Source organism: Phaethon aethereus, assembly GCF_964289735.1.
Source record: "Phaethon aethereus genome assembly, chromosome: 12".
NCBI lineage: Eukaryota > Metazoa > Chordata > Aves > Phaethontiformes > Phaethontidae > Phaethon > Phaethon aethereus.
In genome coordinates this window covers 198506-211424 of record NC_138588.1, presented here as the reverse complement: position 1 = coordinate 211424, position 12919 = coordinate 198506, and the positions used below count along the sequence as shown (strand labels likewise).

At 48.2% G+C, this 12919-nt stretch overlaps 1 protein-coding gene across 1 annotated transcript in view; it reads left to right on the top strand.

Annotated features, from left to right (window-relative positions):
* PPIP5K1 (diphosphoinositol pentakisphosphate kinase 1) overlaps positions 1–11047 on the top strand; it is a gene marked incomplete at its 5' end in the record, with an annotated part of 48704 nt that extends 37657 nt beyond the window's left edge. Inside the window, 4 exons of the mRNA XM_082005168.1 lie at positions 1195–1374; positions 8402–8539; positions 8973–9086; positions 10334–11047. Coding sequence (XP_081861294.1) covers positions 1195–1374; positions 8402–8539; positions 8973–9086; positions 10334–11028 — 1127 coding nt within the window. The 3' untranslated portion in view covers positions 11029–11047. The remainder of the gene's footprint in view (positions 1–1194; positions 1375–8401; positions 8540–8972; positions 9087–10333) is intronic.
* Positions 11048–12919: the final 1872 nt, after the last annotated feature.

Here is a 12919-nt window from a genome sequence, read left to right as displayed (position 1 = left end):
TCTGGATACCATCTGAGCTCACATGGTGTATGTCAGCAGGATGTGTAATTTCTATCTTGCCAGGAAAACTTGTACCAAACACCACTCTTTCCTAAGCCACACTGTAAAACAACTGCCCCTGCCCCAAATACAATAAAGTGAAACTGGGCATCAGTTTTTTCCTAAGAACCCAATGAATATTTCTAATGCCAAAGTGGTCCCTAATCAAGAAAATGAAGTCAGAGGTCCAGCAGGGGTAAGCTTGAAGTTAGGCATATTTGGTCTAGGCTTGGTACTGGTTTTAGCAGGAAGCATGTTTAACCACAGGAACCACTTGCTTGAGAATGCAGATGCTATTCACAGCTCTGAATCTGGATTTTGTTTCTGAAGAGCTGCCTCTATGTGGTGAAATGGGATGGGTGAACCAGAGCAGTAGCCAAGCGCAGCGTCAGGCCAGGTGCTTTATGCCCTGGTCTTGTGAGTCTTGAGAGCGTGACATGAGTCCTGAGGCTGTATACGTGGAGGAGAAGACATGCCTGCATGCTAGTATCTTGTCTGCCATGCAAGAGTATTACAGAAGATTGCACAGGGCTGTTCTGAGAGTCTAGAGAGGGGAGGTGAGCACATCTGTGTCCCCTCTGTTCTTCCATACTCTAAGCACTATGCTCTCAGTCAAACCCTGCTGTTGTCCAGCATCCCTTTCACAGCCTCCAGTCATTTGATGCCAGGTCATTTGCTCTCTTCCATGTGCTGAGGTGGCTGGCTGCATTTGGATGCAGGACTCAAATGCTCTGTTGGCAGTCTGGATTTCTTGCTTCAGCTGGGGGAGGGTGAGTGTGGGCCTGACCTTCTTATCTAGCCAAACCTGAACTGTATTGGACATGGAACATCTCCTAAAATTTATTCACTTGTCAGACTTCCACTGACAAAGATGAAACCTCGCTGCTCAGGGACTGCCCCTGTACTGCAGCTATGTATGGCAAAGGCTGGGTCGGGTGGGAGGCTGGCCTGCTGCAATGTGGCTGTGGATATGTAGATCTAAGGGTATTCCTGACCTGCTCACTCCAGGAGGGATTGGGCTTCAGTGTGTGGTGTGGGTCTTTCCCACCCAGCAGCCCTGGTGCTGGCGGCTCCACCCCGACACCTCCACAATTTCTCTATCCCCAGCTGCACCTGCCCCTCTCCTCTCACTCTCTGTGGCCCCCTTTCCTCCAGATGCATTTGAGCACCACCACGTTGCCCAGTTGCTGCGCCGTTTTTCCTCTGACTGTGCCACGAACCGGAACATCTCCCTGGATGCCACTCTAGCCCATCACCTCCAGCAGTGCTCCTACCACCTGCGCCTCTTCAGGAGCTGGCTGATCTCAGGGCAGGATGACTTGGAGTGTCTTTACGGTACTGCACGCTGCAGCTGCCTTGGTCCCGTGCTCTTGTAGCTGAGCAGGGACCACTGTCTGCTTGAGAATGCAAAGTATGCTTTGCTTCTAAAAAGGAAAGCATTTCCCTCACTGCATCCTTAAATCTCTGGGCTGCTGCTGCAGCAAGCTGTGTGGGCTGTTGCACCCGGCAGTTTTGGAGCCTTAGGCAGTAGCCTTTCCACATGGAGCTGGTGCTCTTTGTGTGGCTGTAACTGTGCTCTTTCCATCTTTGGCAATTGTTTGTTGCCTCCTTCCTTTAGCCACGGTAAGCCCTTAAGCTTCCTTCAGGTTAGGTGCTGAGCTCCTACTGGTGTGATGCGCTACTGACATGATACCCTTGTGCAGGTCTTGGTGGGGTGCTGCGAGGTGTCCCAGTATTAACAGAGGAACCAAAGTGAATAGTAAGAGTATGGGAAGAAAGAAGATTAAGGAGGCGGTGCTGCTGGTCACATGCAGAGTGAACTTGCTGTGGAAATTTTGGGGAAGCGAGTGCTTGTGGGATTGTGTTGTTTCTAGAGAGATCATGTTAAGATAAGGTGGAAACTGAGCTTCTGTGTGGCTGCATTGCATGGCATCTGTTCTGCCTGTTAGGACCTTTGCAGCGTGTCATGTCTCTGGTGGGAAGAGGCAGGCGATTTCAGTATTGAATCTAGATGTTATAAATCAAAGCTTGCTACTGTTTCTGTGGTATTTGTCAGCCTCTGGCACAGATGGGCCGTCTGATGCATTGAGGTCTCCGTGCTTCTAAGTAGAAGGATTCTTCTCTGAGAGGGGCAGCTAGCTAGGGTTAGCTGCTAATGTTTACCTTGCACCATAAAACCTGCTTGGTGCATGTGGCTTGCTGAGCTGTGTGGTGTGATGCATGGACCTCCTTTTTCATTCAGACCCATAGGTGGAAGAGGCATAGACAGTATCGCTTTTCATGTAGTGAAGCAACAGGATCAAGTGTTTTCAGAGTCTGGAAAAGAGAATTTTTCTTATACAGTCTGTTTGTTCTTGATATGGCCCTTTCTGTCATGTAGGCAATTTGCAGATGGCAGTTACTTTTCATGTATAATTAGGACAATCCCTGGTCTCCTAGCAACAAATACTAAAGAGGAGCAAAATTGCTTCAAGGTAAGAGATGCTGGAACACAGCAGATTGCTCCAAAGCCAAAGCTGAGCTTCCCCTGCTGCAGATCACAGCCATCTCCTGTGAGCTCCAGTAGGGAAAGGAAATGAACTCAGTGCTTCGGGCAGCGATACACCAAATATTGCAGCATGTTGCTGGGTTGTGCAGCCTGCCCTAATGCAGCCAAATGTATGAGTTCTGTACCTCAGCATAACAGCCTTCCTATGTGGAAATCAGATCTCTGCAGTCAGTGAGTTCTTTCTTGCCATATTCTCAGTCTGCCATCAAGCCCGCAGTTAGTTAGCTTATTTGGGATTCCTGCTGGGGTTCTTCTCAGAGTCTGTGGTCTCTGTAGCTGACAGCCTGACTTCCCCCTCGTGAAAACTACATACTCCTTATCCTGTCTTTCTTGGCTTTCAACTGTACTTCTATCCACACAAAGATGACATGAATTAAAAGATAGAATCAGGGAGTTAAAAGTATGCAGTTGGCATCCATAGTTGGAAAGATAAATGGTGGAGCCCTGAAGCAGTCTGTCTAGGAATCTGTGCTTGTCTGTGTGGTCATAGCTGGGAAAAAGAAGAGTGTGAAGTAAGTTCATGTTGGTAATGAATTACAATGGTACTGAAGCCAAAGGTCAGCTGTGAAAAAACAGTGAGTGACCCTGTGAAAATGAGTGGGCAGTAAAACAGCAGGTGATGTTCAGTGTAAATAAATTTAAATGACAAGGAGAAACAGCCCCAAATTCATATATAAAATGGTGGTCTCTGAGCTGACCGTCACTACTTGGGACGATGTAGAAAAGGTAGAAATTTGCAGTCTGGGAAAGATGTTTGTGATAGTGGTCAGAGTGGCCTGGAGAGGGTTGGTGGGGATCTGCAGTTCAACGTCTGTTCCAGTGTAGGACTTAGGAGGTTTGTAATGGAGTAAGTAGAGGCAGCTTCAGACAGAAGTGATTTTTTCCACATATAGTGAAACTCCTGACCACGGTACATGGGGGTGTTAGGAGCTTACCTGAGTTCAAGGGGAGACGGGAGAACATAGAAGAGACACATCAGGTTCAGAGCAGTTCTGAGCTGCAGGTCACTGGAGCTTGGGGAACTGCTTGGGGGAAGAGTCACTACATGCTCTCTAGTCTTGTACCCCTTCATTTGTAGCCACTTCTGTCACTGTGGGCAGCGAGGTGTTGAACTAGGATAGACCTTCAGGCTGACTGTACAAGCTTAAATTTAGAAAGGCTGGATAGCAAAAGCCCTAGTTCATGTAAATATAATGTATGCATATATAAACACATGCAAATATACATGTGGCATACTGTAGTTCTTCCAACAAAATAAGGCTGGACTGACCAAGCATGTTGGAGAGGAACTTGCTGAGTGTGCTTTCTATCATGCCCTTCAGAATCTGTGCTGAGACAGGGCAAGTGCTTCTTTACTCCAGAAGAGATGGCACACAGACCTTTGGCATACAGACCTTCTGAGAATGTGCCAGGTGCCATTGGTCTGCCTGTTGCTTTCAGGGTCTCTCTCCATTAGAAAGGAACAGGCACCCTCTCCACTCCAATGTAGAGTTCATAACTGGAGAGCTGGGTAGTAGCTCAGCAACTTCTGCTAATCAAATTGTGTGTAGTAATGTTCAGAAGTCTCAGGCAAAAGTACAATACACAAAAAGGATTGCTTTGGACCAGAAAGACTTCTCACCTGAGTCTTCCTTGGCCTCTGTCTTTGTCTGTTGGCTGACAGCAGTTTGGCTGCTTTCTACTTGCCAGCCTGCTGCAGCAAACAAGTATATTCTCTCTTAACAAGTCCACTCTGCTAGTAGAGAACCTTGCCATATTTGGGACCTCAGCTCAATCTTAATAAAGCTGAGGAGCATGCCATCTGGACTACATGAAGACTGCTCTTTGTCATGTCCACTAGCCTGGAAGTCTGCTGGCTCCCAGGTGATCTGCTGAATTACCAGCTCTGAGTGATAATCACACCAACACTGATTTCATTCCAGGGGGTGCATATGTTCCATATAAACTCAACTTTCCCAACTCTTACACAGTAAGCTTTCTTCTTGTCTCTCTGTGACATACATAGAATTTAGGAAACTTTGTGTTACCTTGATTGAAATGAGATGCTTCCTCTTAATGAAATGGTATTGATTTCCTTTCAAGGATTTAGACTGGGACATCTCCTGCAGTAATCAGGAAGATGAAAATGAATTCAGGGTCTTGTTTTCTCCCTTGTTCTTCCCTTTTCCCAGTAAAAAAATCCGCTTATTTTAGTTCTGCTGCTAACACCTTTGGTTGAATTTTCTTTCGGACCTGAGAGTGAAAGAGGTATAGCTAAATGGATGAAAGTACCTTTTGTGAAAGTATCATCCGCAGTGAAAAAGCAGTAGGGTAATGCAGCATATAGGGTTTGCTCAGAGATCTGCGATGTATTTGCTTGGCATTCAAGCCACGTAATCATAAAGCAGGTATCTATTTCAGAATTCATCATTGTGTAGTCCAGGTAAAAAGGTGGCGCTTCTTGACTCTGTCTTTGAGGTCATCTGCTAAGAGGTAGCTGTTCATAAGAGTTGTATCAATGTGTTCCTACTGCCTGCTGGAATCTCCTAGAAATCTGTGATTCTCTGTTTCAGATGAAGACATGAGACCGGTGCAGGTGTTCATTTGCTTTATATGGTATAGTGTGCTAAATAATCTCTGCAAAAGGGTCCTTATACCCAAATCACCTTCTTAATACTCTTATGAACTATCGTGTGTTGGTACTAGGCAGCCCTGAAACAGCCTTACTCAAAGAGGAGAGTCAGTCCCTCGTTGAACATCTGGAAGACTTTTTCATAAACTGTGATTACATGGAGTAAACTCTCTGACAGTGTGCAGTAAAGTGTGCACACACCAAGAACATGAAGCTCCGGGGAGAAGAGCTCGAACTGGAACACAGCTAACCCAGCTGTAAGTGGGTGGGCCTTCAGCTTTGACAGCAGCATGCCTGGGAGAGTCATCACAGGACTCGTAATCCTCTAGCTGGGCTGTACCTCTGGTGCTCTCGTCTGCAGAATGGCTCTTCTGGCAGTACCATTCTCCCTGCTGCTGTGTCCGGATACTGCTGCATTATCGATTCAGAGCCGTGATTTCCCCATAGCTGCTCCCCCACATCACGTGCAGTCTCCTTGGGCATCCAAAATAATACGTAGTCAGCAGGCTCCTCTGCCTTGTGTATCTTAAGGTTTTTCCCATAACCAAATCTTGTCTTCTTTAACAGGTGGTTTCTTCTTATTTTACTGAACAAAAATTTTGGAGACATAATCACGCTATACTCTTTGACTGCAGAAGGTTACAGTTGACTCTGGGATTCATTTTTAGCTACTCTGGTCTGCAGGCCGCAGCTACATGCCTCTTCTGGCAGGGCAGGCCTCACTGTGGAGGAAGCAGAGTGCCCTGTGCACCCTTAATGCAGCTAGTGTAGTCAAACCTGAATGAAATGAAAAACGAAACTTGTTCCTCTGTGGGCTACTGTTTGACTTTGGTACAAAATGAATGGAATTCTGTCTAATTTCTTGTGCCGTTGTCCGCATCACAGACTCCTGCCCTGCAGGCCCAGGAAAAGAGTTTCAGGAAGCATCAGCAGTAGCCCAGTGGTCGGCACTGGGTGACTGTCAGGCTGGCAAGGTTCCTATGGTCTGCACTCATGCTTTATTTTTGTTGCCCTTTCCCTAAGATGTCGGTTCTTTGCTAAATGTGTGTGGTGCAGCAGTGCTCAGAACCTTCGCTGGGCACTGTGGCTGCTGCTGTGATACACACAAGGATTATGGTCTGTAGCAGTAACTTCTGCTTTGGCTCTACTGTGGAGGCATGAAACTGCCGTTGTTGGCCTCCCCACAGCAGCTAAGCAGGTCAAGGGAGGTGTGCAGGGAAGTGGGCTGCCATAAACAAATGAGAAGGATTCCTTGAAAATAGTAGTGTTTCACCTCCAGGTGGGAAACTTTTTCTCTACTAGCTTAAGACCAGTTAAGTGACATAGTGCTGAGCAGAGCTGTGTGAGCAGGCATTTGGCACTTTGGGGGTGTAGGTGTATCATTTCACATCAGTAGCGCTGTCAGCGTTCCATGGTTCCTTTAACGCTGGACCTTTCGTTTCCTTTTTTTGTTAGAGGAGTGCCCAAGCACTCAGATCTCCATCAGTGCCTCCAAATGTAGCTTGTAACTACGTTGCTTTGCCCTACGTTATATTCAAACTTCTTCCCTTTTCCTTTGGAGACCCCAACAGCTGGGCCAACTTCAGCCCCTCTTAAACCAGATTCTGTTGTGAAATGACATTAGCCTCATACTATGCTGCTCCACAACCATCTCCGTGTGGCTGTTCGTTAAGTCTTGACCTCACCCTTTTCCTTTAGCTCTGTCTCCCAGAATGCCTATGGGAAAATAATGAACAGATACTCTTCCTTATTCAGCAAGGGACAGAAGAGTATGGTATTCTTCTGGTGTCTTATATTCCTTTGTCCTAGTCAAGGATTTGTTATCTTTCAAGTCCTGAATTGATGTTTGTAGGGCCCTTGTGGCATAGGTAACCTCTGGACTGCCTGAAGGGTTTGATCTCCAGTAGCTGTTACGGCAGTGAATGTTTCTGCAGCACTGCAAACTGGTGATGATCTGGTCTGCAGCCTCCTTATATTGCACATGAATTCACTCTAAATACCATCTGCTGGCTCATGCTCCTTGCCTCTTGCAGAACTGGGTTAGGTGAGCGGATTGGAGCAGAGACTGTCCTGGAGGTGACTGGAACAATGATTACTCTTAGTAGATAATCCAGGTGCTCTAGGTCTTCTCCTTTTAGGTACTGTGAAGCTGCAGGGATCAATTTTAGCCTGCCAGTGTCCTGGGCAGTGATCCTGACACAGTAGTGCCTCAAGAGCTGTCATACTTTTTGCATTTCAAAGTCATTTTCCTTCTTTGTAGGAACAAACCCAATTCCTTCCCAGGGTCTTTCTGAGCTCCTTGGAGAGAGCTATGGAGTCAGAGAATGGAATGCCTAAGCTTAAGAAGTTTAGAGGCCTTTAAACTCAAGAGGTGCAGAGCAGGAGGAGGCCTCATTCCCGTATGCCCAGAGACTCATTTGTTTCTTCCTTGCTCCTCTGACAGTCAGATTGGCTTGGGACCATAAAGCATTGCCAGGAAGCTTGGTTGAAGAGGAAGATGCTTTGCTGTAATACTCTGCTGGCTTGAGTGGCAAAGAATTTATTGTGAATGGTTGTGATGCAGCTTAGCTTTGAGGAAGTGTCTGTTAAATGTTGAGATACCGATTTCTACTAATTCTGGGTTTGCTGGCAGTGAAGTCTTGTTAAGGGGACAAATAATTCAAACTGTTGCCCAGCCCTTCCTTGGGAGACACTCTGTCACGCATACACCGCAGCGTCTACTGTGAGGGAGGGAGGTTCTGACACTCCCTGCATTTGTAGCAGTGCACTATCTCGCTGATGGGGAGAGGGTGGACTGTGTCCCAGGCTGGGCTGTCACTAGTGGTGGGAGTCCTTGCATAGAAATTCTGTTGACTTCACTCGAATTCTGTTTAGTGTCTGTAAAGTGTGGGGCACTGTGCCAAGTTCCCCATCATAACCATATATTTTAGGAAAAAGGCTCATGGGCTTGCAGCAAATACAGCTGCTGCTAGATATGTTTCCTTCTCTTCCCCCTCCTTCTGCGTGTGCCTGGACGCTTGCTTTCAGGTCTGTTATTGCATGTGATTGCCTAGTGGTGATTTTCTTGGCCTAGAAGAGGTGACCTTAGGCCTGAGTGTGCCTGTTTGATTCCCAGACTGCCCAGCTCCTTCGGCCGTGAGTGTTCCTGCATGGATTTAGGTTGCTGTTTGCTCTATTCATTTTCTGATTGGATTTCTTTCCAGGTTTTGAAGGCTGTTCCATGGTTCCCACCATTTATCCCCTGGAGACCCTGCACAACTCCCTCTCTTTGCGACAGGTCAACGAGTTCCTGACAGCTGTGTGCAGGAGTTGCAGCGAATCACATGTCCAGTCTACTGCAGGTACTGATGAGGTGGGCTTGTCTCTGGGTAAGCCAGAACAGACTTGAGGCAAGGAGACTTCTTGGTCTTTCACATTATTGTGACAGATCAGCCTAACAGGACTGGCCATAAGCACAGTCTCTGAAACCTGTTCTGGGATGTTCTAGCCCAGGAGTGGGCTATGGGATCCAGCTCAGAGCCATCCTAGGCCACTTACTTGAGAGACTAGTAATCAGTTAGGTCTGTCTGTGGCTAATAAGTTTGGTGATGTGGATATGAATGCCAGCTTGGGAAATATTAGCCTCAGATTCCCAGGAGCTGAGGGACAGGCATGGCTCTGAATTTGCACTGTTTCTGAGCTCTTCCTGGAGTGCCTGCTCGTGGCTGCCGGGCTATGAGCAATTCCTTTATGTCTGTCTGAATATTACTGATGTCTGTATTTTTTTTCTCGAAGCTTTATTTGATTCAATGATTGGCAGCCAGATACCAGGAGACCCTTTTATGTCCCAGCGAATCCTGTCATCATCCTCTTTGCCATTGCGCCAGCGTTCGGATAAGCCCCCTTGGTGTGAGTGTGCTCCCTTGATCAGGGGTCAATGTGATGGAGAGGGAGGGAAGTGAAGGATGCCAGATGGTAGAAGCCAAGTATTGGTGTTCAGGGTGTCTATGCTCTTCCCTTGAAGGAACAGAAACAGAAAGGGGAAATAGGTAAAAGGGAAAGTAGTTAAATGCCCTGTGAAAAAGCTTCCAAAGAAAGATGCAAAAAGGGACTCTCTGTAGAATTGTATATCATGGGTATATCTACTGTTGGATGGATGCTGTCTCTCCAGACATCCTTCTACTTCGTGCACTAGGACATGGAGGGCCTGAATGCACTTCATTTTCAAGTTTCGTGATTCTCCATTACACATGGCCAGCTCAGTGTTGGAATGTGGAAATGCCTTCCTTTCCTAACCAGCTATGTACATGCCTCACGCAGAGCTCTGTATAGGACAGCAGATCATTCAGTTCTTCACTTACAGGCTTTTCTGCAGCTCCTGGGCCTCACTTGTCAGTCTCTGCAGAGCTGGTGACTGTTACTTAGTCCCCTTTGCAGATCTGACTGGCACTTGAAGGGGAAAGGGTTAGACAACAGCTGCACAAGTCAGTGCCTTAATAACACAAGTCAAGGTTGCCACTGAAAGAGCAGTCCTACTCTTCTCCTGGCTGTACACTCTTTGTGCCAGGAGTAGTGTGTGGTGTGTTTGTGTAGGCAGCAAGGTCAGGGAACTGATCTGACTGCAAACAGTCATTTAATCTTCCCTCCTTTATTGGTTTATATATAATCTAGATCTATTCTCTAGTTTTGCTCGTTGTACGATATAAGGCAAGAGTAAGCATTAGTGGAGAAGCAATATTTCTTCTTCCAGTGGTGACTCCAGCTCAACACTCAGGGATTGTGTCAGGAACCAAGAGGAGCAAAGTTGAAGCTGAGGGTGTTCCATAATAATGAGGTCATGAGAGAAATGGCTTTTCAGTTCAAAGCCCAACATCACGCTTCACATTTTGCATGACAGCAGAATCCACTCTTGGCTATATGCCAACATAGCACTGTATGACACAATGTAAGTGTAGTGTTTGTGCTTGGGTTTTCACCATCTGAGCTTCCAGAAACACACCTAAGAGCAGCTGCAAGCCTCTGCCAGGTTGCATGGCATGTAGACAACTCTCACACATTGGTTGTAGAATTGTGGGACTGCAACAGCTTGGGTCTGCCCAGGCTTTGGGCTGGGGAAATACCAGCTAAATGTTTAAGATTTTTCTTCCTCTTTGCAGACAGCAGTGGCCCCTCCAGCACTGTCTCCAGTGCAGGCCCATCCTCCCCAACCTCTGTGGACAACGGTGCTCGTTTCAGCTTCACTGAGAAACTTTCCATCAGTCCCCCAAAAAGTGAGGAGCAGCTGTCTAGCCAGTCCCCTGAGCAAGGAGAGAGACTACCTCCAGGCAGAGGGCTTGACGTGGAGGTGGGGATGTCTGGGCTGTTGGTGGCGGAGCCAAGTGCCCCAGAGACCCTGACCTGGCATAAGGGCCCAGAGCCAGGTATGGTCCTGGAGCTGTGCAAGAAGGAGCTGGCGGTGGAGGACCTTAACCCAGAGGAGAAGAGCATGGTAGAGCTGGATGAAGAAGAATCAGCTGGGGAAATGTTAGAGCCAAGTAACACAGGGAACCCAGACTGTGGTGCAGTGTCTGATATAAGGCTAGCTGCGGAGAGGGTGAAGCCAGGTGCGGGGTATACAGCAGAAATGACTGGCCTGGATCAGTCAGGGCTGTCCAAGGAGATCTTGGTGCCCTGTGAAGAGGAGCTGCTGGGAGAGGTGTTGGACCCAGAACATATGGGCAAGGAGCTGGTGGGGGACAGTGCTCTGTCAGGCCAGCTTCTGTCTGGTCACCCGTGCCAGGTGCAGCCTCTGTCTCCTGAGAAAAGCGCGGAGGAGCTGCAGCTGCTGTGTCAGGAGGATCAGCAGAATTAGCAGCTCACTGGACAGCACACTGCAAGTGCTTCTAGCCTGGAAGCAGCCCAACTTCCTGCACAGCACCTCATGCAGCTGGCTGTCCACAGCACAAGCCATCTCCCAAGGCCACAGGACTCTGGGGTGTGGAAGAGTCTGCTCTGCTCCTCCACAAGCCAGCTCTTTGCCATTTGGCAAAAGAAAGACCACCCCATCTGCCTTGTTAAATGAACAACAAATGCAGTCTTGGTACTGGCATTGCACCTCCATGGAGCAGGGATGTGGGGCTGCATTGGTGTCGCAAGGGCTGTATGCTTGCTGGGACAGCGGAGTTAGAGGATTGGTACGGCCAAGACTTTTGGGGTAGTAAGTCCAAAGGGGACAGATGCTCCCTTGAGATTTTTTGGCCCATAGCCTTCAGAGAAAGGCATTCTGGGCCCAAAGTAATCGGATCCATCACAACTACCAACCTCCTCTCTGTTCCTTCCTTCTTCCTCTCTCAATTCCTACCACTGGCCACCAAAACCAGATCCAAGAGAGTCCACGGCAGGAAGACTAGGAGAAGCAGAAAGCATTCTGAATGAGTGTGGGAAAGAGAGTAACGAGGGGATCAGGTTCAAGACTGCCACTTGCAAGAAAATGTTTCTTTGGCGTGGACTTGAATGTTTTCCTGCTGAGCTGGGACAGGCAGGCAGGAGCCTGGGCATCCAGGCTGAGAGGTGGGCAGGGAGGACACACACGGGTTTTTTTCTAGTCCCCAAGGGTCAGGCAGGGTACAGCTCTGAAGTCTTGGTGACAGAAATTAAAAGAAACTGCTATTTGAACAAATCAGGATTATTAGAAACCAATAAGGAGAAATGTTTATTATATATAAAATGAAAAGTATTTAATACATATTTATGTAAATGACTTGTGAGCACAAGCCTGAAGGCAAGATTGACACGGGTGTCCGTGCCACATCCTGAGTGCAGGCCAGGGCTGTGCCTCCTGCGCCTCCTGTATTTATGGACAAGTCTGCGTGTTTGTCTGTAGCTAGGATCTGTGTTTTTCTGAAGCTGTGCCCAAAGATCTCTGCGCTGTGTTGTGATGATGTGTGTTCACAGTAAATCTATGCTGTGGGTCCAGTGTCTCTCTGTCTCTGATGCTGACTTGTGCAGCAGTATATATGTGCCAGAGCTTGTAGGTGCTTGGGACAGCAAGCCCTGCTCATTATCCACCATCCTGGAAAAGGAACTGTGTCTGAAGTCACAACTGAAGTGAGTGCACAGGCATGGTGCTTTGCTTAAGGCAGCCAGACACCTCTTTTTTCTTCCACAGAAGAACTGGTCATACTGGGGAAGAGGTCCTGGCTTCCCAGGTCCCAGGGTGGTTTGCGGTAGAATGAAGACGCTGTGGCAGTGTGTTCGGCTCCTTCCACTTGTTCCACACCTTCTCATCAGTTGCAGGCACGTCCTGAGTACCGTGTCCTCTTCTCATGCCTGATAATCCATAGCTGCCAGTTTGGGTATTTAAGAAAGGTCATGTTTACTTGCACTTGAAAGGCAGCAGTCGTACAGCTGCCTCGAGTGCACCACTGTGCTAGGAGGAAGCCTGACCCCCCTCATCCACAGGGCTGTGCCAGCCTGCTCTTGTATGGGTGTGTGCCGGGGTCTGCAAGAAGGGGCTGCCTCGTGCTGTAGGGAAGCCTTCTGGCTTTCATTGGCAAACCTGCATTGGAGACTGGGAAGAGCAGATACCCTGTCTGGTGCCTGCTGGGCCAAGGCCACAGGCCTGCAGTGTGCCCTGCCCCTGCTGGCTGCAGGAACACGGGAGGCAGAGCAGCACTAGATCCCGCTTGCATGCCTCCGGCAATGCCCGTGCCCCTGACCCTGCCATCCTGCCCGCGCCCTCCCGGGGTCAGCAGTAGCACCTG